This window comes from Nelumbo lutea, chromosome 1, assembly GCF_056320005.1.
Source record: "Nelumbo lutea isolate HS-2025 chromosome 1, American lotus-T2T, whole genome shotgun sequence".
Lineage (NCBI taxonomy): Eukaryota > Viridiplantae > Streptophyta > Magnoliopsida > Proteales > Nelumbonaceae > Nelumbo > Nelumbo lutea.
The window spans coordinates 103446558-103473356 of record NC_142684.1 but is presented as its reverse complement, the minus strand read 5'-3'; the positions used below and the strand labels follow the sequence as shown (position 1 = coordinate 103473356).

The following is a 26799-nucleotide window of genomic DNA, read 5'->3' as shown; positions in this document are numbered from 1 at the left end:
ATCTGGAAGCCTCTTAATTAGATTAGGAGATGGCTGATCTTATTTGCAGATAAGATAAGGGTTATCCCTTATCGCTTACAGGGACTTCTAATCCAAATATGATTTGGATTAGCAACTCCTAATGGGATTAGGAGCTGATCCCTTTAAGATTATAAAAGGAGGAGGGGGCGGAAGCCTTTTGACATGCAACCAACACATTCTTGTCTTCAGAGCTGAAATCACAAGAAGAGAGAATTCTGCACCTTACGAATACTCTCTTGCCGCTTCCTTCCTGGAGCCGCCGCCTCCAGCAGTTCGATCTCCTACTCTCTACAGGAGTAATCAAGATTTGATCTTGATACCAATCTTTTGGAGAAAAGATTGATTGGAGCTGTATTCACAAGCCATCCTATTGATTCTTGCGAAGGGTCAAGTTCTTTTGAAAGAACACTGTTGATTCTGCTCCATCCTGCACTGCGCCATCTTCAGTGGGAGCAGATTTTGGATCCTTACTTGGGCGTGAACACCTCCATTGGAAGATACTGTTTCTCCGTATTAGGTATAATCCCTTCCTACTCCTTTTGGTTCAGATCTGGTTCAGTTTATGGTTCAAGAATGATCCTTGAAAATATGATTTTCTAAATAGGGAATGCGATTCCCAGTTGAAGGGAGAGAAAAATTTTTGAAATTCGCCCCCTTATTCCGCAATCTTTGGGCATCCATGTGATGGATATTCCATCCCTTCAAAGATAGCATATAGTTGGACTGACGCCATCTTCTGCTCTTGCCTTCTCCTGCTATTGCCACCATTACCAGTTCAATCTCCACCTGTAAAAGCGATCAAGAAGAGTTCTTGATATTATCTTTTGGGTGAAAAGATAATCAGAAGTCGTGCTCACTTGCCCTCCATTGAATTCTTGCTGAAGAATTCGGTTCTTGCTGAAGAACCATCCTGCTGATTCTGCTCCACCCTACGCTGTGTCATGTTCACTGGGAGCAGTCTTTGGTATTCTCCTTGGGCGTGAACACCTTCGTTGGGGGTTACTACTACTCTGTATTAGGTATATCCCTCTCCTACCTCTTGGTTTCAGATCTGGTTCGGTTTCGGTTCAAGATTGATCATTGAAAATGTAGTTCTCTAAAATAGGGAATGTGATTCCCACATAGGAAAGAGAGATTTTTGAAATTTTGCCTAACCACCTACAGGGTTCGGCCATCCATATGATGGATCTCTCATCCCTTCAATATCATCCACATACATAATCAGAATTGACACCAGAGCATCTCTCCTCTTCACAAAGAGAGTGTGATCAGACTGTGTCTGTGTATATCCAAAACGGATGAGTGCCCTCTGAACCTATCAAACCAAACCGTAGGTGACTGTTTCAGTTCATACAGAGATTTTCTGAGTCTGCACAACTTTCCCTTACCAACATTCTCATAAAAGTATGTTGGAATGTTGTTCATATATACCTCCTCCTGTAAATCACCATTGAGGAAGGCATTTTTTACATCAAGCTGGAACAAAGGCCATGAATAGGTGGTTGCTAGAGATAAAAGGATATGAATTGAACTCATTTTAGCTATTGGTGCAAAGGTTTCCAGATAATCAACATCATAGGTTTGAGTATACCCTTTTGCTACCAACCTTGCCTTGTACCTCTCTATCTTGCCATCAACTCTACACTTCATTATGAATACCCATCTACATCCGACTACCTCCTTGACTAGGAGGAGATAAACTATTTCCCAAGTTTGGTTTTTAACTAAAGCATCCATCTCATCTTGCATGGCTGTTTTCCACTCAGGTTTGGAGAGAGCCTCAATAACATTCCCGGGTATAGACATAGAATCCCGGGAAGAAAGAAAAGCACGGTATGAGGGTGATAAGGCACTATAAGAAAGATGGTGTGAAATGCAATGGGTTGTACACTTTCTCTTCCCCTTACGAAGTGTAATGGGAATATCAAGGTCAGTGGGATCAGCTGCAACAATGGTGTTAGGGACATGAACATTATCAGCACGAAACATAACAGGCTCAGGCTCAAGAGGAATACCTAGAATTATATCTGCCAAATCTAGAGTTTTAGAAGGACTGATAGAGAGTGGTGTGGGTTGAGGATGAGTGGAGTCAACCATCATCTGTCGGCGCTGATATTTCTGTGAGGCTGCCCGTAGTGGCTCAAGTATTGAAACTGGAGGTGCAGGTGCTGGCTGAATTAATGGAGGTGCTGGCTGAACTGATGAAGGCTCCAAAGAAACAGGAAGAGGAACAGATTGTGAGTTCTTCTCCCCAAAACTCTCCCCCTGAGGAGAACTACTTGAGAAGAAGGTGGATTCAAAGAAAGTAACATCCATTGTGACAAATCTTCTCCTTGACACTGGGTCATAATAGTTATACCCCTTTTGGTTCTGAGCATACCCAAGAAAAACACATTTCTTGGCCTTAGGATCCAATTTCTTGCGATATGATATGGCCCCCATACATCAATGTGAACAATATTAAAAGCAAAAGTAATTCTTTTATTACTTTGTTTAAAAGACTATCTACAATGCTTTCCTAATTGACAACTCTCACACTCCAAAGTAGATAACTGAAGAGACTCAAACAACTTTGGGAAAAGACATTTCAAAGAATTAAAAGAAAGGTGTCCCAAGCGATTGTGCCAGAGCATAATCTGGTTCACTGACTCAGACCCACTACTACTGCTGCTACTAACAAGATGGCCTTGATATCTTGGAATCTCATCCAGAAGGTAGACTCCATTCACCGCACGACCACTCCCAATCATGTTCTTTGACTCCAGATCCTGCAAAACACAATTATCAGGAAGAAAGGTCAAGAAACAATTCAAATTCTTTCAAAGAACTAACAGACAGTAGGTTGGTATGAAGTCTAGCGACATGTAAAACAGAAGACAGAGTTATATCATTGGTTACTTTAACTGTCCCTTTCCTAGCAATGGGAATATGTAAACCATCTGCCCAGAACACAACTTATAGGAACTAAAAAGGGTAGGGGCATTAATCATGTGCTCAGATGCTCCTGAGTCTATAATTTAGGGAGGTCCCTCCTTCCCTAAAGTGGATGCAAGATTTATAGTTGCATATGAACTACCTATATGTGCAAAGGAAGAGGTGTAGCTAGCTCCTGCATTTTGCTGTCCATCTGGAAGGCTAGTGCTAGTTGAATCTTTCTTACTCATAAGCTGTCCAAGCCTCTCCAATTCTATCCTCACTGTTGCTACTGTAATGGATTTCCAATCCGTTTGGGAAAGAGGGACCGAAGAGTCTCCTGTACTGCTACATTTGCATTTCCCTTCTTGTTCCTTATCCGAGCAGGTATAAGATTTGGATAAAGCTTCCAGCAAGTGCCCCTGGATGCTTAGGCTTCTTGCAATAATCACACCAAGTCCTTCTTATCTTCCCTTTTAGTCATACTACTCCCCCTGTCTTCATTCGGTTTAGGTTTTGTTGTACCAACCATAGCCAACTGGTGAATCCCAGGCTGTCTCAACATTACATTCCTCCCACTCTCCTCTCCAAAGACAAAGGCATAGGCTTAAGAGAGTGTCACACCCTCCCTAAAAAGAATATGCTGCCTAGCAATGTCGAATTCAGGGTTCAACCCTGCCAAGAACTCAAAAACCCTATTCCTCTCTACCAGTCTGTGATAGGTTGCTGCATCATTTACACTTTCTCATACCACAATTTCTAAGTGATCTATTTCCTGCCATAGGGTTTTCAGCATGGAGAAATACACAGCAAGAGGTTTTTCTCCCTGTTTCATACTTATCACCTGATTCCTTAACTGATAGGCTCTAATTTCATTTAGTCTTTGAGAGTAGGTTTCAATCACTCCATCCCAAATCTCCTTAGCAGTATTAGCCCATAGGAAATTTTTTGCAATATGTGGTAACATAGAATTACACAACCAGGACATTTTTGTGTAATTCTCTTGCACCCATAGGGAAGAGTGTATATCAGGTTTCTTTTCCTCCCCAGTGAGATACCCTAATTTTCCACGGGCACCAATAGCCATCTTAGCTGATTGTGCCCACTCCAAATAATTTGTACCATCAAGTTTTACTGTAGTAATGATCCCAAACCCAAAAATATCATTACTACCTCCAACACCTAGTCTCACAGTATCAGTCGATTTCATCTCGGTATTCCAACTCTCCATCTTACTTGAAACAGTTCAATAGTAAGAAAAAATGGATTGGAAACCTTCCAAAAACAATTTAATATCACACACACACAAAACAAACCCTTCCCGGAAGAAGAAAACCCTAGCTGGAGAGAAATTTCTCTCCTCCCCACGCCTCCCAATAGAGAGAAGAGTGAATCGATCACTCCAGGAGGCTTAGAAAAATCCAGAAACTAAACCACACTCTTTAGAAAATCAAAAGAAAGCTAACAATACCTGGCTGCCCAAGATCAGATAAAAAACAAAGAGTCCAACTTTTCTAGGACTCTTCCCCATACTCCAGTTCGTCCTGATTTTGATGTTGAATAGTAGATCACCTTCTTGATGACTAGATCCCACCAAAAAATCCAATAACTAGGCAATCTACAGCAGATCGATCAGCCCTTTATTACTTCATGCAATCGGCTGATCTAGGGCTGCATGAGAATGCTTCTAGAAACCCTAGCCCTTGCTGAATTAAAAAATATGAAATAAAAGGAGTTTCTTGAAGAAAGAAGGAAAAGAAAAGAAGAGAAGTTGAAAAGAAAGGAGAGCAATAATCTGGTCGCCCCCTTCACTTATTATTTATATTAAAAGTAATAGAGCAGTACAAAGATGATTATGCCCTTATAGGGCGGCAAGACATAAAACAGTATATATAAGACACAAAAACATAATAATATTTGGACTCACATAACTACTGTGGTCTCCACCTCCTATCTAACAACTAACATAAAACATCTACTCATAAAAAAACATCATAAAACTGATTAATCTTCAACACTTACTATCAATTTATGGTTTCAAGGTTATTTTTTCTTTAATAAATAAAACTAATAATACATGTATATACTAAACCTTCTATAGGTATTTGACACAAACAAAATTCCCTATCTCTATTACATGGTTGTACAATGTATGTTAAGAAAAAATGCTCAGAAACTAGTACAGGTAAAAGTAATGAAAGGAATCCCAATCTTTAGAAAGAAATCATAAAGGAGTAAAGCACAAAACTATAGTCTCAGGGATGCATTCTATCCATGCTAATTAAGAATAAACTTCTCTATTAAAAATAAGATTGCGTCAGAGTCAAATCAAGAAAGAGAGAACAACAGTTTGGTGAGTATGTCTAAGGCTCAATTTGAAAAGAGTACAAATACAAATATATACAATACAAGTACAAATAAAATACAAGGTTTTGCACTCCAAATATTTGTATTTGTACTCCTTTCAAACTGAGCCTAAGTGACTGTCAACACTCATTAAAAAGGTATTTATATTAAGAAGATAACAGGACAAATCTGCCCTTAATACACATGATAGTGTACAAAACAATCTACTGTACAAGAAAGATATGTCTACACTCCCCCTCGACTAACTCTCTTTATCTCTACACTCCCCCTCAGTGATGCCTAGGAATAAGCATCACTTTGTCCATGAGAAATATATGTCGTGCCCGAGTCACACCTTCGTCAATAAATCAACAAGCTGGAGGCCGAATACACATGTGGAAAAGAAATAATGCCATCAAGAAGGAGACGACGAATGAAGTGGCAATCCACTTTGTTATGATTTGTATGCTCACGGAATACAGGGTTGGATGCAATTTTGATTGCACTTGCATTGCTAGAAAAGAGAGGAACAAAGGGTGACAACTCATGTAGGATGTCATGTAGGAGAGTTAGGAGCCATATAATTTCACTACACACTGAGGACATGGCTCTATTTTCAACTTCAGTGGAAGATTTGGATACTACGGATTGTTTTTTGCACTTCCATGAAATGAGAGAGTTTCCCAAGAAAACACACACCAACCTGTAGTGGATCGTCGAGTGTTTGGGCAGCCAACCTAATCAGCATCCACATAGGCAACGAGGCTAATGGAGGATGAGGAGAAGAATATACTATAAGATAAAGTCCCCCTTACATATCTAATAGTCTGGTGGACTATAGACAAATGCAGTTCTCTTGAGGATGACACAAACTGGCTCACAAGTTGGACTGCATAAGATATATCGGACTGAGTCATGGTAAGATATTACCTACCAGCTAACAATAGAGAGTAGGATCTTTAAGAGGGGAACTATCATCCTTACTAAGTCTCAGATTAATTTCCAATGGAGTATCAATAGTCTTGGAATCACTAAGGTTAGCCATTCTAACAAGATCCACTGCAAATTTATGTTGGTTGACAAAGCAACCATTACGACTTACCTCGAGCCCCAAAAAATAAATCAAGGGACCTAAGTCCTTCATCTTGAAAGATTCGTTGAGGAGCCGCTTCAAATCAACAACTCCTGCATCATTCCCTATAATATCATCAACATAAAGAAGGAGAACGGTCATGCCCTGCTCCTGATGTAAGGTAAAAAGGGAATGGTCTAAGGATCCCTGGACAAGACCAGCATCAGTGATAACAGACAAGATGAGGATTTGTACAATATCCAAGAGAAGGCATTATGTACACTGTCTTCTTCAATTCCCCATGTAGGAATGCATACTTCACATTCATCTAATAAATTGTCCAATGTTTTGCTACAAATATAGCCAACATGAGTCATATTGTAGTCATTTTTGCTATGGTAGCAAAGGTCTACTCATAATCTATCTCGTACTCTTGTTTATAACCTTGAGCAACAAGCCTAGCCTTGTACCTATCTAGGCTTCGATTGGACTTTAACTTCACAGAGTAAATCTAGTGACTCCCAATTAGAGAGGCTTCAGGTGGAGTTTTAACCAAGTCCTAGGTGTCATTCTCAAGAAAGGTTTGAATCTCATAGTCCATGGCATCTTTTTAATGTGGAATTGCTACAGCCTATTAGTAAGATTTGGGAATGTCTGTGGTGGATAAAATAGCAAAAAAAGAGCTATGGTCTGGTGAGAAACCATAGCGGTTAGGTGGACAAGAAATTCTAGAACAATGGCACAAAGTGGGTGCAGTGGATTTAGGTGGAGGATCAAATGAACTTACAAGGATAGATGGAGTAACTGGATCAACAACTGGTGGTAGAGAGGAGAGAGGCATTGAGACTGATGTAGATCGTTGCCTCCTGAAGTAAGTCTGAAGATGTTGCAAGGGCGGTGTTAGTACACTTGGAGTATTTGTGGAGCAGGAAATTTAAGAACATGTTCAAAGGACACATTCTCAAGAAAGAGTACATTACGAGAAATCTGAATGTGGTGGGCTGCAAGATCATAGCAAAGAAATCCCCTGTGATCAGGATTGTATCCACCAAAGGCACACAAAGTTGCATGTACAGATCATAGCAAAGAAATCCCTTGTGATCATGACTGTATCCACCAAAGGCACACAAAGTTGCATGTACAGTTAGATTAGTGCATTCATGGAGCAAAAGGTGAACATAGCAAACGCAACAAAAAACTCTAAGCATAGATAGGTTTGGGGATTTGTGAAAAAAGGACTGAAAAGGAGAAGTATTGTTTAGGATAAATGATGGAAGAAGGTTTATGAGATACATAGAAGTGTTGGCCGCCTCCACCCAAAGCCAAGTGGGTACATGAGAATCTTGCAAGAGGGTTTTGACTACGCTCAAAATGTGTCTATTCTTTCTTTTTGCTACCCCTTTTTGTTGTGGAGTACCAGGACATGATTTTTGGGATTGGATTTCTTGTTATTTCAAGTAGGTTTGAAAATTCCCATCAAAGTACTCTCCCCCTAAATCAGACCGTAGAACATAAATCTTGCCTTCAAATTAGGTAGCAACATAAGCCTGAAATAGTTTGAATGTAAGGTAGACTTTGGATTTCTTGCAAAGAAAGTAAGTCCCAGTAAACCAAGTGCAATCTTCAATAAAAGTTACAAAATACTTGTATCTCAATCTAGAAATAACTAGAGATGACTATACATCACTATGTATTAAATAAAAAGGAACTATAGTATGTTCAGGATGAGAAAGAAATGGTAAAATATGGCTCTTGCACAAACTACAAGTAATGCATGCTTTATTACCAGAAGTAGTAGAAATTGGTAAATTACCAGAAACAAACAACTTATCATCAAGTTTCTTAGAAAAAGGGTGACCAAGGCATCTATGCTAGAAGTTCTAGCCATTATTACAATTAAATGATTCAAAACCAGAAGTAGTGGAAAGTAAACAAGAAATAGAAATAGAGTCGGCCTTCTTCTTCTCAAACTCCAATGCAAACAACTGACCCAGTCTAAGCCCTTTCACCTCCCCAATTTGTTAGCCTTGTATCAAACAACCATCAGAGGAAAACAAGACAGTGTTACCATCTTCTACAAGATGGCCAATAGAAATCAAGTTAGTGGTTAACTTGGGTACAAATAAGGTTTTGGGAAGGTGAAAAGAAAAGGACTTAGAGGTAGATAAGTGTAAATCATCACAACCAAGTATATCTAATTTTTTACCATTTGTAGTAACAATGTGTCTATTAGGAAGATGGGGTTTGGGATATTGATCAAAGGTGGCCCCCTGTCATGTGGTTAGAGGTGCCTGAGTCAATGATCCAAAGGTAATTTGATGAAGGACAGTGGGTAGGAGACTTACCAGACAGATTGATAGCAGAAAAAGGTGTAAGAGATGGCCGAGGACATGAACCGTTGAATCCTTTCTTCAGACTACCATTGGAAGTATCATTTTGTGAAGCCACTGAAACAATAAAGGAGGAGGCATCTAAACTCTCTATGGAAGTATGATAAGCTTTATAGGTTCCTTTCTTCTAATTTGACCCACCACTTTTCTAAGGTCAAGTGGGGCATTCTGTAATGATGTGTCTTGATTGCTTGCAATAAGTACATGTGTTCTTGTTCTTGTAGTGTGAGACAACATGCCCAAACTCCTTGCATTCATAGCATTGCACTCGGGAAAAATCCTTCTTCCCCTTAGGTTTTGTTGCAAGGAAGACAATATCTATGTTTAACTCTTTCCTTCCATTAAGAGCGGTCTATGTAACAAGCCTGGTTTTTGTTCTCAACATTTACCTAAGGATAGTATCCAGATTAGGAAGAGTCCCTCGACTAGGAATATTGGTTATGACAACTTCAAATTCAGGTCTGAGATGTATTAAGAAATGCATAATATTCCTTCTATGAAAATTCTCTTTCATATACTCACACAACAGTTTGAAGGATCCTTTCCCAAATGCACTAGCTCATACTCTACCCAGAGATTAATAAATCCTGCATAACATTCCTAAACTTTCCTCTCTTCTTGATGATATGAAAATATATCAACTTCTATTTGGTATTGTTTAGAAGTGTTTGATTGTTGATATACTTTCTCAAGGTATTGGTACATCTCACATGCAATCCAGTATCCCCTCATAGAAATTGTAATATCAGTTTCAACTGATCCGAGGATCCATGATGCAATTTTTGCATTATCAATCTTTCATTGATTAAGGGCCTTAATGTCTGAATCATCCGGTTTTGCTATAGACCCATTCAAGTATCCCCAAAGTCCCTTTACCTCAACATGAAATTGAAAATTAAACTTCCACAAAGCATAGTTTGTACCATTGAACTTGACAGGAAGAACAGCCATTCTTTTTGACACCATCAAAAAGGAGAATAGCAGTACAAGCTTCCAAAGAAGTAGATAGATTTCAAATCGAAGAGTAGAAAGAAATACCTTTCAGTCGATGTCCAAAAAAGGAAACTAATTCAGTTTGCCAAACCCAGAGATGGATCAAAACCCTTCTAGATCAAATCCGACCCAAAGCAGACAAAAGAGGATCAATAGTACTCTGGGTGACACCAGATCTTAAGTTTCAGGCCGATTTGATGTTCCTAAGAGGAGATCTGAGGAGAAAAGCAGTTCTAGTAGTGCAACAGTTCAGAAATCTGGTCTGTACAGATCTGATCGAAACAGCCCTAGAAAAGAGATTCAATGGAACTTAAAGATTTTCCAAATACTATTAGGGAGGCCCCAAAAGAACTGAGAAAACACAGGTACAAAAGGAGTTTTATGCAGATCAGATCGTGACCTGCTCTAATGCCATGTCAGAGTCAGATCAAGAAAGAGAAAACAGTTTGGTGGGTGTGTATTGTTGACACCCATGAAAAAGGTATTTATATTAAGAAGATAAAAGGACAAATCTTCCCTTAATATACATAGGATAATGTACAAAACAATCTACTGTACAAGAAAGAGTAAAAGTACAAAAATAGCCCTCAACTAACTCTCTTTATCTCTATAGACTGGTCAGTCATATTTGTCATTTTTCTAGATAGTTATATGAAATGGAAGAGATATCCTTTTAAAATGTAAAATTATAAGAAATATACTAGAAAGAATCTGAAACACTGGAAATAATACCTTAGCAGAGGAGATGTAATTACTAAATCAATCCTCTTGATAAGGCCCGATGCATGGACATGCTTATGCAAATTATCAACCTGTTATAGAGACACAAAATCTTCTTGAATCATTTTACTTTCAAAAGATTAGAAAAGAGTGATTTCAAACTACCAATGACAAAGCATAACCATCAAGCTGAAAAATGCAAGTGTTTTTTAAATGGGAAAGACTTTATGATAACATAGAATTAAGAACAAGTTATTAGAGGTGAATGGCTACTACCTGCTGCCAACCTAAAGAGGTAAGGTGGGCATCAAAAAGTTCTGGAGATAAGTATGCTTTGGAGTTCTTTGCTCCTTCTACATTGTGAATCCCTTGTGCATGTCGCACCTGGATGTATCATTTTATAAGAACCCAGTGTATTTGGAAGTAAAAGTTATGAAGAAAGAAGACAATCTGAATATCCTTCATATTAGATTCGACATATTCAAACCTGGAAAGAAACAAAAAAGAAAAGAAAGAAGTGGATACTAACCAGGTGCAGAACTTTACAGCGATACAGTGGATACAAGCTAGAACCTGCAGTGTTATCCATATCTGCGAAATAGACCAAGCAAAATTTACTAGGAAAACAAAGATAAAAATTTAGAAGGATTTAATATCGTTTTCAACAAAATAGTATATCACAATAAATACAATTGTGTTCAACTTTTCAGGAAAAAGAATTGAAAAACCAGGGTCAGCAACAGGGAACTGATAAGAAGATTCAACCATGATATAAGACTCAGTTGTACCTTATAATGGATGCTGCAGACATAAGCAATAGGCATATATTACTAAGCCATTACTTTTAAGAACAGTATTCTTTAAATTGATGTCAGAGCCGTCTCTGCGGTAGACCTAATTCAGTTCAAGAGATGGGGGCAAGAATCACCTAGATGAGTTGATCATATAAATGGGGAAAATTATTACTTTCGGGCTTTCAGCGGTTCCAGAGTTATTATTGTACTAAAATCTATTGACGCATGCAGTACCATCATCATGACCTAATCCCACCTAAATGAGATTACCAGTATTGAAATATGAATTCTTCCCCAACCCAATATCTTTTTGGCCTCTGCCTTGTCACTTTAGAGCCTTCAGATTTTATTAGATAATCATTCTCAATTATGCATTTAGGTTGGCTTGGCATCTCATTGCATGGAATGTTAGGGGATTGGGGTCGGGGAGAAGAAGGTTGGTTCTCTGTGATTCTCTGAAAACTTCAGGTTCAAAGGTGGTTCTGATTCAAGAATCTAAATTGGAAAGTGTGGAGGCAGCAGTGATTAGGAGTATCTGGGGGGAGGGGGAGGTTAGGTGGAAGTCAAAGTCAGCTGTTGGAAGTGCAGGGGGTTACTGAGCATGTGGGACCCGACAGTGTGTAATCCGGTTTCATCTCAGATTGGGAATTTTTCAATTTCCCTTGTTTTGAAGTTTGCTGATGATAATGTTTTTCAAATAACTAATGTGTATGGCCCTAATAATCAAAGTCGGAGGGAGGAGTTTTGGGAGGAACTGGCTGTGGCTAGGGGGAATCTTTCTTGCCCGTGGATTATTGGTGGGGATTTTAATGTCATATTGTCGGTGGATGAGAGAAGTTTGGGTGGGAGAAGATCAAGGGATATGGTGCAATTTGCTGAATTTATCAACGGATTTGAACTCCAAGACCTTCCTCTCCATGGCAACAGGTTTACTTGGACCAGCAATCAAGATTCTCCTACTCTTGTGAGGCTGGACAGGTTTCTGGTTACATCTAATTGGGAAGAGGTCTTTCCGGAGATTAAGCAGATTGTTCTTCCTAGGCCAGTGTTGGATCACAGTCCAATTCAGCTGGTTTGTGGTGCTAGAATGAGAGCCAAAGTTCCTTTTAAAATAGAGAATGCTTGGTTTGAGGATGCTAATCTTGTTCCTTTGTTGAAGTCAGTTTGGGAGGAGTTGCAAGTAGAGGGTACTAATTCTTTCATATTGGCAAAGAAACTGGGGGCCATCAAGGCAAGGTTAAAGATTTGGAAGTTGGAAAAGAATTTGAATTCAGATACAGAGAAGAAGGCTCTCCTGAGTCTCATAAAGGAGATAGATACAGCTGAAGAGCTTGGTCCCATTGTTGAGGAGCTCAGATTAAAAAAAGCAGGAGGCCAAGTTGATGTTTGATAAATTGGCAGTGGTGGAAGAAATTAAATGGAGGCAAAGAGCTAAAGTTGCTTGGCTGAAAGAGGGGGATAGGAGCACACATTTTTTTCACAAAATGGCAAATGCTAGAGCTAGAGCTAGAGCTTTTGTAATTACTAGACTAGAGGGGGAGGGCAGGGTAGGTATCACTGAGTCTGACGTGAAGGTTGTGGCATCAGATTTTTATAAGAAGCTGTATAAGGAGTATTGGCCTTTTAGACCTTTCCCTAGATCCCTTCCTTTTAACCAGTTGAGTGAGGAGCAATCTTCCCTTATTGAGGGTCCTTTCTCTAAGGAGGAAATCAAAGGAGCAATCAAGTTGTTGGCCGATGAGAAGTCTCCTGGCCCCGGTGGCCTTACTAATCTCTCTTACATTAAATGCTGGGATGTAGTGAGACAAGACATTATGAATGTTTTCCACGATTTTTTTGAGAGGGGTTCTTTGCAGAGAAGCCTGAACTCTACTTTCATTACCCTTATTCCAAAGATTGAAGGTGCAATCAATATAAGGGATTTCAGGCCAATTAGCCTTCTGCATAGTTTTTATAAAATCCTAGCTAAAGTGCTTGTTGAAAGATTACAAGGAGTACTTGGTAGCGTCATCTCAAACAACCAAGGTGCTTTCATTCCGGGCAAGCAGATGTTGGATTCGGTGCTTATTGCCAATGAGTTCATTCACTCAAGGAAGAAAGAAGGTTCCCCAGGTTTGATTTGTAAACTTGATATCGAGAAGGCCTATGACCATGTTAACTGGAGATGTGTGGACCTTGTGCTGCATCAGATGAATTTTGGGTAGAAATGGAGAAATTGGATTAAAGTTTGTATCACTTCTCCAAAGTTCTCAATCCTAGTAAACGGGCAAATTGCAGGTTTCTTTGATAGTTCCAAGGGCCTCAGGCAGGGAGACCCCTTGTCTCCTCTTCTTTTTATATGTGTAATGGAGATCTTGACTTTGTTATGCAAGAAGGTTGCAAGTTCGGGAGAGTGGGATGGTTTTGCTATTGTGTCGGGTGGAACTTGCAGATGATACTCTATGTTTTGTGGATGCCTCGCCCTCTCAAGTGGAACTTGTCCTTGGAATTCTATCTTGGTTTGAAGTGATTACAGGGCTAAAAGTAAATTGGAATAAGAGTCAAATCATCCCAGTTGGCCAAGTCTCTAATTTAGCTGAATGTTAAGATATTTTGGCTTGTCAGATTGGATCACTTCCAGTTAAATATCTGGGCCTCCCGTTAGGGGTGAATGGTGGTTCCTCTGTAATTTGGGAGCCAGTTATTAAGAGATTGGAAAGGAAGCTGGCTTCTTGGAAGGCAAAATATCTTTCTTTCGGGGGGAGGGTGACTCTGATTAAGAGTACTCTCTCCAATTTGCCTACCTACTTCTTGTCTCTGTTTTATATTCCTAAGAAGGTTGCAAATCAGATCGAAGAACTTCAAAGGGACTTCCTTTGGAGAGGCTGGGAGGAGAAGAAAATGCATTTGGTGAGTTGGGAGCAAGTTTGCCTCCCCAAGTCAGATGGGGGGCTAGGTATAAGGAAGCTGAAAAATTTTAACTCTACCCTGCTCGGTAAATGGATATGAGATTTGCTATAAAGCCTGATGCATGGTGGAGATCTCTCATTGCTAGTAAATATGGTGTGAGTTGGGGAAATTGGAGAACTAGGGATTTTCCTCCCAACTGGGGTAACTCCCTTTGGAAAGGGATTATGAAGACCTATTCAGATTTGGCTAGGGGAGTCTCAATGAGGGTGGGGAATGGTAATAGGACCAAATTCTGGAAAGACCCGTGGTGCTCTGATGTTCCTCTTGCTGAGTCCTTCCCGCTCTTATATCAATGTGCTTTAGATCAAGAGGCCTCAGTTGCTGAGTGTTATAGCATTTTGAGTGGTTCAGTTCTTTGGACTCCCTCTTTTCAAAGGAATCTTTTTGATTGGGAGGTGGAAGAGGCAGTGAATCTCTTGTCAAGTCTTCAAAATCAAGCTTTGGATTATAATTTGAAGGACAAGTGGTTTTGGAGGTGGAATTCAAATGGTATATTCTCTGTAAAAATCCCTAGCTGCTTTGATTGGAAGGAGGGGTGGGTCTGATTTCCCAGCTCGGCAAATATGGAATCCAAACAGCCCGACAAAAGCATGCTTCCTAGTATGGACCATGGCTCTAAATAAGTGCCTTTCTAAGGAAAATCTGGTGAGAAGAGGCATTCAGGTCCCGGACTTGTCTTGTAGCTTATGTGGTTGCAGTATTGAATCCACTGATCATTTGTGTATCCACTGCCCATTTTCTGCTCATTTATGGAATCATCTCTTCAACTTTGTGAAGGTTAACTGGGTGATGCCAAGGTCGGTTAAAGAGTTGTTAAACTGCTGGCAGATTAAGGGTTTGAGCAAAAAAAGGAAGGTTCTTTGGAAACTGATTCCATTTGTGGTAGTAGTCGATCAAGACTACAATCAGTCTTGAATCCGAAAGTAAAAGAAAAGATTTCAGAAGGAGAAAAGAAGAAGAAAAGAGGGAGAAAGCAGAAGCACACAAAGGGTTCTAGAAAAAGGAGAGAGAGGGTCAAATTATTCAAATCTGCCAATCCGCTCTTAATATTTATATGTTTACTAATTGTAAAAAGGCTGAATTGTCCTTATTGCTTGCATGGCAAATAAACTAATAATAAAGCTGAAATAACAAGTTGTAACAACAAAAACTGAAATAACTACCAACTAACACTAACATAACTAACAAAGAATACATGTTGTGTTGCGATACGAACATAGTGGGGACCATAGCCGTGGGGTCCACATCAATGTTCTCCACACTCCCCCTCAAGTTGGGAATAGATATTTATCATTTCCAACTTGCATAGGTTTGCCTCTAACTTCTTCCTTGGAATAGCCTTGGTGAGAAGATCTGCGAGCTGCATGCTGGAGGTGATATACGGGAGACACACTTCTTGAGATGAAACCCTTTCTCTGACAAAATGTCGATCAACTTTGATATGCTTAGTTCTGTCATGCTCTACCAGATTGTGAGCTATACTAATAGTAGTCTGATTATCACAATACAGCATTAAGGGCTTCTCATAATTAATACCCAACTCTTCAAGTAATGACTTCAGCCATAGGATTTCAGCCACACCATTAACCATTGATCTATATTCAGCTTCAGCACTAGAACGAGAAACAACACTTTGTTTCTTACTCCTCCAAGAGACAAGGTTATCTCCTACAAAGGCACAATATCCAGAGGTAGACCTCCTGTCATCAGTACTCCCAGGGCAATCAGCATTTGTATAGACCTCTATCTTCATGTGATCATTATTCTTGAATAATATACCTCTACCTGGACATCTCTTCAAGTATGCTAATATTCTCTCAACTGCAAGGAGGTGAGTAGTTCTAGGAGAATGCATGTATTAACTGACAATGTTGACTGCATAACTGATGTCTGGTCGTGTGAGACAAAGATAGAGGAGTTTTCCAACCAACCGTTGGAACATAGCTTTGTCTACAAGAGGCTCTCCACCCTTTGCACTAATCTTGTGATTTTGTTCACTGGGTGTATCTGCAGGCTTAACACCCAACTTTCCAGTTTCTGCTAATAGATCTAGAACATACTTCCTTTGAGAAATAAAGATCCCGTGTTTAGATCCAACAACCTCAATACCCAAGAAGTATCGTAGCTCACCCAGGTCTTTCACCTCAAACTCTTGATGAAGGAGTTGTTTAAGGGACTCAATCTCACTGTTATCATTCCCTGTCACCACAATATCATCCACATATACAACAAGCAAGGTCAAAGAAGAGTCCACTCTTTTAATGAACAATGTATGGTCTGACTAGGCATGTACATAGCCAAATTTTTCAAGGGCTTGTTTGAATCTATCAAACCAAGCTCTAGGGGACTGCTTTAGTCCATACAAGGCTTTATTCAGTCGACAAGCCTTCTTACTTGTTTCTGCATCATAAAATCTATGAGGTAATTGCATGTAGACTTCGTCCTGTAAGTCTCCATTTAGGAAGGCATTTTTAACATCTATCTGGAACAAGGGCCAAGAATAACTGGCTGCAAGGGCTAATAGAACTCGAATAGTGGTCATCTTTGCCACTGGAGAAAAAGTCTCCAAGTAGTCTATACCATAAGTCCTTTTGCAACTAACCGGCCTTTATACCCTTCAATGGAACCATCAGCATTATGTCTCACGGTAAATACCCATCTACATCCAATCGATTTCTTTCCTTTGGGCTGGTCAACTAACTCCCAAGTATTATTCCTCAAAAGGGCATCCATTTCAACCTTCATTGCATCTTCCAACTCAGGAACTGACAGGGCTTCCTGCACTGTTATGGGAATAGGAATATCAGCAATAGATGTGAGAAAGGACTTGTAAGAGGGAAACAGGTGATCATAGGACAAAAACTAGGAAATGCAGTGAGTTGTGGATGTGGTGCAACGCCGTTTCCCTTTATGGACTGCAATAGGGAGGTCAAGGTCATCCAAAGAAGGTGAAGTAGCAATAGTGGAATGTATCTCAGTGAGACCTGAATCTGATAAAGGGACTGTAGTTCCTGGATGTGGATCCGCAGAAGGAACTGGGGCTAGCCTGGATTGCTGATGACCAAAATCAACCTGCGTCCACCGCCTGTGATAGACTTTCAACTCTTGACACCTCTGACAACACTCCCCATTACATCCCTCATCACTCAATGGAATGGGTAAAGGAACTTCTGATGAGTTAACCCCACTCTCACAAACCCCATTCTCACTACTCTCCCCTGAGGAGAAACCCTAGGGTAATAGAGTACCTCCTCAAAGAAAGTAACATCCATCGAGACAAATCTCCTCCTGGAAATAGGTTCATAGCACCAATAACCCTTTTGAATTTGTGCATAACCGAGAAAAATGCATTTGGAGGCCTTAGGGTCAAATTTGAAACAATGAGGTCCAAGAATCTGAACAAAGCAAATGCAACCAAAGGTTTTAAGGGGAACAATAAATAATTCTTTATCGAGGTATAGAAGGGTAAACGGAGGCTTCAAGTCAAGAACTCGTGAAGGAACTCAATTAATGAGATACACTCCTGTAAGAATAGCATCGCCCCAGAAACGGATAGGCACATTGGAGGTAAACATAATGCTTCTAGCCACCTCCAATATGTGCCTATTCTTCCTCTCGACAACCCCATTCTGTTGTGGTGTATAAGGACAAGTACTCTGGTGAATAATCCCATGATCAAGTAGATAAGATGACAGTGGCTTGGTAAAGTATTCTTTCGCATTATCAGATCTGAAGATTTTGATTTTGACCCCAAACTGAGTTAAAATCATCTGATGAAAGGTCTAGGTCAGAACAAGAACCTCATCTCGAGAACGCATAAGGTAAACCCAAGAAAAACGGGTATAGTCATCAACAAACAACAAGAAATATCTATACCCCCCCCCATAGAAGGAATGTGATACGGGCCCCAAACATCGGTGTGCACAACATAAAAAAATTACTTCTCTTATTACTCAAGGAATAAGATGTTCTACAATGCTTTGCAAGCTCACAACTCTCACATATCAAATTTGACATCTGAACAGACTCAAACAAATTAGGAAACAAACTCTTCAAAGACCGAAAGGATAAATAACCTAATCGATTATGCCAAAGCATAATCGGACTAACAAATTGAGAAACAAAAGACTTCTTATCTTCATGATCTTTCCAATGAGAACTCTCTCCAAGCAGATAGATCCCATTCGTCTCACGGCCAGTCCCAATCACCTTCCTTGTCTCCAAGTCCTGAAAAACACATCGGCCAGCGAAGAAGGTTACTGAACAGTTATGATGTTTTGTAATACTACCGACTGAAAGCAAGTTAGTATCAAGCTTAGGAACATGCAAAACTGAGGATAAGGAAATTGTATTAGACAACTTGATGTCTCCCTTGCCAGAAATGGGAACAAGGGAACCATCAGCAATAGACACTTTATCTCTACCAGAAGATAAGTGATAGGTAGTGAACAGTGATGGCAAGCTAGTCATGTGATCAGATGCACTTGAGTCTATTACCCAACAATGTTCAATGTTACATGGAGCTGAAGCATGGTAAGCTGAGGCCTGAATACCTAAATGAGTAAAGGCTGATGTGGAAGGAGATGATGATGACTGAGATGATTGAGCTGAATTCCCAACTTCCTTTTCCAACTGTGTTAGGGCAGCCCGAACAGCAGCTAAGGTGTCTAGAGGCATGCCTTTTGTGCCCGATGAGGATGCAGAATCGGTATTAACAGCCATATGGGCATTACCCCTTTTGTTCCTCAGTTTTGCTGGGACTAGATGAGGGTGCAGCTTCCAACATGTGTCTTTAGTATGCTTAAGTTTCTTGCAATGTTCACACACAAGATCCCGCTTATCTTCCTTCTTTATATCCCTTTCTGTATCACCCCCAGACTTAGGTTTAACTGCTGCCAAGGCTGGTGGGAAGGGCTGATGCTGCATCATAACCTTTCTCCTAGTCTCTTCACTATGCACCAATGAGTAGGCTTGAGATAAGGTCACACTGCCCCTTGTTAGTATATGTTGTCTCACAATATCATAATCAGAATTCAAACTAGCTAGGAATTCAAAATTCCTATTAGTCTCCACTTGCTTTCTATGAGTCTGTGCATCCTTCTAACTTTCCCACTCAAGTGTTTCTAGATGGTCAATTTCATGCCACAAAGATTTCAAAGTAGAGAAGTAAATGGAGACTGGTTTCTCTCCTTGCTTGAGGTTATTAACCTCACACTTCAGTTCATAGGCCCTAGCAACATTAAGGGGTTGGGAGTAGGTCTCTTTCATGACATCCCAGATTTCCTTGGTTGTTTTTGCCCACAAATAGTTTTAGCTGATATGTGGCTGCATAGAGTTGCACAGCCGTGTCATAACCAAGTAGTTCTCCTGAACCCATTTGGTCCTCCTTAGATTGTTCTTTCACATCTCCCAATAGGCAGCTAAGTTTTCCTCTACCACCAATAGCCATCATGGCCGATTGGGCCCATTCTAAGTAGTTGGATCCATCAAACCTCACAGTTGTAATATAAAATGCATTCTCAAACATATTACCAGAATTGCTAGTCCTAGAAGCACCTTCCCCCTGATTCTTGAACTCCATTCTTGGTTAAGAATTAGCAATCAAAAAACTTTTGAAGCTACCATAATAGGAAACAACACCTAAGCAACTGATAACAGTCGGCCTAGGTCTTCCACAAACAAGGAGAAAACAGAATTCTGTATGAACCCAGTTCAGATTTGATCTGAAACCAATCGACAGTTCTGAATTTTTAGGGTGAACCCAGTTCAGATCTGATATGAAACCAATCGACAGTTCTAAATTTTAGGGTTTTCTCTCAAAACCCTAAAGAGAAAAAAGTTTCAGCCGCACCTCTCAGAATAGACCAAGATGGTTCTTTCAAGGTTGTTCTCAAGCAAAATCTTACTTTGTGAAAAAAGATCTCTGGCCGCCATCTTCTGTCTGATGTGAAACCCTAATCTTGGGGATCCAAAGCCTTTTCTAATTCTTCCTGACTACTAGAACTCTCACAGCCTTCTATAATCTTCTTAGTAGTAGCCGCACACTACCAGTAGCCTCCAAGAATCAGCTGATCCTCCTTAGTCTCCCGGCCCTAGGCAACTCTCATGTGGTTGGTTGGACCAGACTCACATAAGAAACCCTAATCCTTGCTCTGATACCAAGTAGTCGATCAAGACTACAATCATGTCTCGAATCCGAAAGTAAAAGAAAAGATTTCAGAAGGAGAAAAGAAGAAGAAAAGAGGGAGAAAGCAGAAGCACACAAAGGGTTCTAGAAAAATGAGAGAGGGTCGAATTGTTTAGATCTGCTGACCCACTCTTAATATTTATATGTTTACTAATTGTAAAAAGGCTGAATTGCCCTTATTGCTTACATGGCAAATAAACTAATAATAAAGCTTAAATAACAAGCTGTAACAACAAAAGCTGAAATAACTACCAACTAACACTGACATAACTAACAAAGAATACATGTTGTGCTGCCATACAAACACAGTGGGGACCACATCCGTGGGGTCCACATCAATGTTCTCTACAGTGGTTATCTAGTGCATCTGGTCTGAAAGGAGCAAAAGGTTTTTGATGACAAGTCTCTTAGTCCGGAGGATCTATCTTAGAAGTTGGTGGGCAAGCTGATTTCGTGGCTGTTTGCGACTGCTGAATTTAGAAATTGTAATGTTTGAGATGTTTTATTTTGTGTTTCTTGATGGATCATGCATTTGCTGCTTTAGATCAGTCAACCATTTCTGGGACTGATCTCAGCCTCCTGTGTGTATCTCTTTCTTAATAAATATTACTTTACCTTTTCCAAAAAAAAAATCACCAAGGTTCTCAAGGAGCTCAATTTAATGCCAAATCCAAAGAGGTGGCCATAAAAGTGAGATACTGGAAAAAAAAAATTTGGAAATATTTTTCTAGAAAAACAAAAATTCCTAGAACAGCTTAAGGAGGTCCAACAAAAGATTCTTACTGACCAAGACCAAAAGCAAACAAGACCCCTTTGTCAACTGGGTAAAATCCCTACAGAGAAGATTAAACAAAATTCTTGAAAAAGAAGAAGTGTATTGGGCCCAACATTCAAGGACAAAAGTACAAAATATTTTCATTCGGCCTTAACTATTATAAAATACAAAAATAAAATTTTTAAAATAAGAAATAATAACAATGAGTGGGTATTTGAACCCCATCAAATCAAAAAGGTGTTGTCAGAAGCCTTCAAGGAGAGACTAAATCAGGGACAAATTGAAGGTATAGATCAACTCAAGCTTTGCATGAGAATGGCACCTGGGACCTTGTCCCAGCTCCTTCCGATGGCTCTATTATTGGAAGCAAGTGGGTCTATTCCATCGAGTTGAAATCTGATGGCTCTCTAGACCAAATAAAATCCTAGCTTGTGGCTCAGGGCTATACACAAGAGATGGCATTGACTATGAGGAGACATTTGCTCCTGTGGCCAAGATCACTTCTTTTAGCCCTTTCTGCAACACACTCTTGGACTATCTATCAATTGGATGCAGAAAATGCTTTTCTACATAGGCATCTCAAAGAAACAATATATATAAACCCCCCTGGAGTACTATAGTGATCCTTCCCTCGTTTGTCAGTTGAAGAAATCTCTCTCTATGGGATGAAGCAAGCTCCTCGAGCATGGTTTGAAATATTTGGGATATTGTTGTGAAAGTTGGATGTAACCAGAGTGCCTCTGATTACTTTCTTTGTTTAGAAAAGATCCCAGGGTATTACGATTCTTCTCTTCTAAGTGGATGACATGTTGACGGGAGATGACATCAAGGGAATTTAAGAGCTCAAGCCTCTCTTTCGCAGTTCCTTTCACATGAAGAATTTGGGTCATCTTACCTATTTCTTAGGACTTGAAGTTCAAAAAAGTCACTAGGGATATTTCATTTGCCAACATAAGTATGCCTCTGATCTTATTAAGTTGGTCGGTCTTATTGATGACAAACAAGTTGATACTCCATTGGAGCTGAATGTTAAATCGTCTGGTCTCTTATCAATCTCACTATGACTTGTCCTAACATCTCACATGCGGTTCAAGTTGTAAATCAATTTATCTCTGCTCCTCATCAACCCCATTTGACTGTTGTACATTGGATTATTCACTATCTTCGAGGCGCTTTATCACTGAGCCTATTCTTTTCTTTGTCCTCCCCTATCCAATTGAGTTCCTATGTTGATGCAAATTGGGTAGGCTGCCCGACACACACTGTTCCATTACTGGGTGGTGTGTCTTCATGGGTGATTCTCTTATCTCATGGAAATGCAAGAAACAACAACCTGTCTTTCAAGTCATCCACAGAAGCAAAGTACAGGGCAATGTCATCAGCATGCAGTGAAATTGTTTGGTTTCAATCTTTATTTATGGAACTGGGTCACTCCTCTACTCCTATCCCTCTGTATGCAGATAACACTAGTGCTATAAAGATTGCTTCTAACCCTGTCTTTCATGAAAGGACGAAGCACATTGAGGTGGATTGCCACTTTATCCGAGACTTGTTTCTTGCTAGCTCTATCTCTCTTCCTCATGTTGCCTCCGATGTGCAATTTGTTGATATCTTCACAAAGGCAATGATGAGATTCAGGCATTTATTCCTTGTGAACAAACTGATGCTAATGCCTTTGCATCAGTTTGAGGGGGAGTGTGAAGAGCCCCTTTGATGTATCATTCTCTGTAGTTCATGTTGTATTATATTTTCCTTTTTGTTATTTTCTTATTTAGTCATATGAGGTCTTTTATGTAAATAGTTATTTTTCTCTTTAGTCCTTTAAGGACCTCTCTATAAATATCTAATAATATATATACCCCAGAATAGTCTTTTCTTCTCTTGCATGAACTAGTTGTATGACAGGATGCACTTCTCTAAAGTGAAGTGGGATAGGTTGTTAATTTTTCAAGGAAAAGATAAGCTACATCTTATGGTATCTATGGAAGGAAAGAAATGAAAAGATTTTCAATGATAAAAATAATGGGCACCTAGAGATAGGAAGTAAAGCTTTTCAAAATTATAGAGTTTATCAATGCCCAAAAAGCCTTGGGACTTACAAAGGTGAAGGAAAAGAGAATTACTTGATTAAGTGGACCCCCTGAGTGTGGATGAAAGTAAGATTAATTTTGATGCCTCTATGAAAATGAATAATAGATGTGCCATTGGTTGCATCGATAGAAACCACCTTAGAGAGACTCTCTTGATCAAGGCTGGTTCGATTGATAACTCTTCTATCACTATAGCATAAATGAGAGGAGCTCTTGAAGCACACAAGGTAATTGAGACACTAAAACCGGTGGAAGCCATCATTGAAGGTGTTAGCTTAGGGGAGTCCATGCCTTTATATGAGAATAGGAAACTGGTGCATGAGGTGTACAAGAGGAGAGGTACACACAACATTATAACACATTATAACAAGAATATAACATAAGGTCTAACCGAATTGTAACAACTTATAAGATTGCAATATAAATAAAAAGAACAAGCAAATAAGGAAGGAATTCATTATTTCATATCTATGTGTGTGTGTTTTACTCTGGATTCTGGAGGTTGGTTCCCTCAAAAGAACCCTAAGTTAGGCAGATTCCTAACAATTTGGTATCAGAGCTCGGATGCCAAATAAAGAATCTGTTATGGTTAATGTGCTGAAATGTTAAAATGATTTTTATGTTCTATTTTTTCTTCTTCTACAGCATGTAAAAAGTAACTTTAGTTGGGTCTTTTTCACTTTTTTTGTTAAACTGGACTAGTTGTAAGAAATGTATAGAAGAAGCTTCTATTTGGCTTGCTCAAGAAGTCATCTTCTTGTATTACTCTTCCCAAGAAATCAAAATATGTAAGAAAAAGATTTCAGCCCTTCTCTTGCTCTGTTTTGCTCTCTGCCTTACTTCAATCTATTGCATGTAAATCCTCTGTTCTAGAATATTTTCTCCATTTTGCATGCACCCACAGTTAGCTGAAACTATAGCCAACACCTAACAAGTGGTATCAGAGCTGCAAGTTTGTTCGAACAAGTTTGGGTGCAAGAAAAATTGAAAAAAAAAAAAATTGATTATGGAGAACAAATCATGGCCAACACTATTGTTGTTAATTTCAACACAGTCCAAGTTCCTATTTTTGATGGAAAAGACTATGATTTCTGGCATGTTAAAATGAAAACCTTGTTTTTGTCTTTGGATTTATAGGAGATTGTTGTTCTTGGATATGATGAACCAGAAAATGTAGCAAATCTTACAGCAGCTCAACAAAAAGAACTGAAGGACAAGAGAAGTAAGAATGCAGAAGCACTTTCAATGATTCAAAGAAGAGTTAGCAAATCTATTTTTCCAAGGATAATAGCACTGAAAAGGCAAAGGAAGTTTGGGATACACTTCAACAAGAGTTTCAAGGAGACAAAAAGGTAAGGGTAGTTAAACTCCAATCTCTTAGAAGAGATGTTGAAAATATGAAAGTGAAGGAAAATGAAAATTTAAATGATTATTTTAGTAGATTTATGGAGTTGATAATTCAGATGAAAGCACATGGTGAAAATTTTGATGATAGGAAGATTGTTGAGAAGATTTTAATTAGTTTGCCTAAGAAGTTTGATCCTATTGTGGCAATCAATGAAGAAACAAATGATTTTATTGAATTAAGTGTTCAAGAGTTGTTGGCATCACTACAATCACATGAGCAAAGATTGGCACATTACTCTGAAAAATCAATAGAGTGCACTCCAATCCAAGCTCAATGTTAGTTCCAAAAGTCATGATGGGACATCCTCAACTCATGAACATGGAAAAGGAAACTCTTATAGAGGAGGTAGATATGCAAGAGGAAGAGGAAGAGGAAGATGTAGAAACCCAAGAGAAGCAGCCATGTTGACAAACATTGTTGGTTTAAAGGAAAACCACAGTCATTATTGCAAAAAGTTTGGGCATCCACAAAAAATTGTAGATTGAAAAATAATAAACGAGCATTCTCAGAAGAAAAAGAAGATGAAGGATATTTATTTTACACATGTCAAAGTGCCACCGAGGAAAATAATGATGTGTGGTTCTTGGACAGCAAGTGTAGCAATCATATGACAAGGCGCCCAAATATTTTCTTGACATGGACACATCATTTAGCTCAAAGGTGAAGTTGGGAAATGGAGAAATTGTTAAAATAAAGGGAAAAGGCACAATTGGGGTTGAAACAAATAAAGGAAGAAGGCTTATACATGATGTGTAATTTGTACCTGAGTTGAATGAGAATCTTCTTAGTTGTACTATTTATGACCATGAGAAACATGTGGTGAAAATGGGAAAATGAAGACAAATAGAAACTTTCCTCTAATTTTTAATTATGCAAGAAAGGTTGCTATGAATGCCAAAGAGATTAATGAGTCATGGCTATGGCATAGAAGATTTGGCCACCTAAATTTCAAGGGGCTGAAGTTGCTATCACAAAAGGAGATGGTTCAAAGGCTCCCAAACATTGAAGAAAAGCATGAAGTCTGTGAAGGTTGTGCACTAGGAAAGCAGCACCAACAACCATTTCCAAAAGGAGTTGCATTGAGAGCAAACAAAGTGCTGAAATTAGTTTATACCAGTGGACCCATGAGCACTCCCTCTCACTCCCAAAACAGGTACTTCATTCTTTTTATTGATGATTGTACTCTCATGACTTGGGTTTATTTTATGAGGGAAAATCTGATGTGTTTACTATTTTCAAGAAATTTAAATGTCTTGTTGAGAAACAAAGTGATTGTTACATTAAAAAAATTGAGAAATGATCCGTGGCAAAGAGTACACTCCAAATGAATTTGACAAATTTTGTGAAGATGAAGGATTGGAAAGGCAACTTACAGTTCGTTATACTCCTCAACAAAGTGGAGTATTGGAGAGGAGGAATCAAGCTGTGATGGAGATGGCTAAATACATGCCAAATGAAAAGGAACTTCCTAAAAAATTTGTGGGCTGAAGCTGTTAACATAGTTGTGTATTTGATGAATCAACGCCCCACTTTTGCTATTAAAGGAATGACTTTATTGGAAGCTTGGAGTTAAAGAAAACCATTAGTTAGACATTTGAAAGTGCTTGGTAGTGTATGTTATGCCCAAATTCCAAAAGAGAATAGATTAATGCTTGATGAAACAACTGAGAAGTGTATTTTTGTTGGATATAACTCTATGTCAAAGGGTTATAGGCTGTATCGTTTGAAAATGAACAATATGATTATTAGTAGAAATGTATTGTATTGTTTGACGAGAAAGCTGTTTGGAATTGAAAGCAAGAATGAAGAAAAACATGTTACCATGTTTAGTTTGAGAGAGAATACAACTCAAAATGATGAAGGAACCTTTCAATCATCTCCAAGTTCAAGCTCATCTTCATCTAGCTCAACTCCAAGAAAAATGAGGAGATTGAGTGCTTATTTATGCAATATGCAATTTCTGCCTTATGGAACTAGAAAGCTTTGAAAAAGTTGTTAAGGAAGAAACTTGGAAAAAGGCAATGGATGAGGAAGTTACTATCATAGAAAAGAATAAAACTTGGGAATTGTTTGATAGACCAAACAACAAAGAAGTGATTGGTGTTAAATGGGTCTACAAAGGGAAATATAATTCTGACGGT

The 26799-nt window shown here is 39.1% G+C and overlaps 1 protein-coding gene across 1 annotated transcript in view; it reads right to left on the bottom strand.

Annotated features, from left to right (window-relative positions):
* The window catches only part of LOC148876510 (phosphoglycerate mutase-like protein 1), a 59217-nt gene that overhangs the window by 27532 nt on the left and 4886 nt on the right, over window positions 1–26799 (bottom strand). The window contains exons 2-4 of the mRNA XM_088967038.1: window positions 10985–11046; window positions 10732–10839; window positions 10468–10547 (exon numbers count right to left, since the gene is read on the bottom strand). Coding sequence (XP_088823164.1) covers window positions 10468–10547; window positions 10732–10839; window positions 10985–11046 — 250 coding nt within the window. The remainder of the gene's footprint in view (window positions 1–10467; window positions 10548–10731; window positions 10840–10984; window positions 11047–26799) is intronic.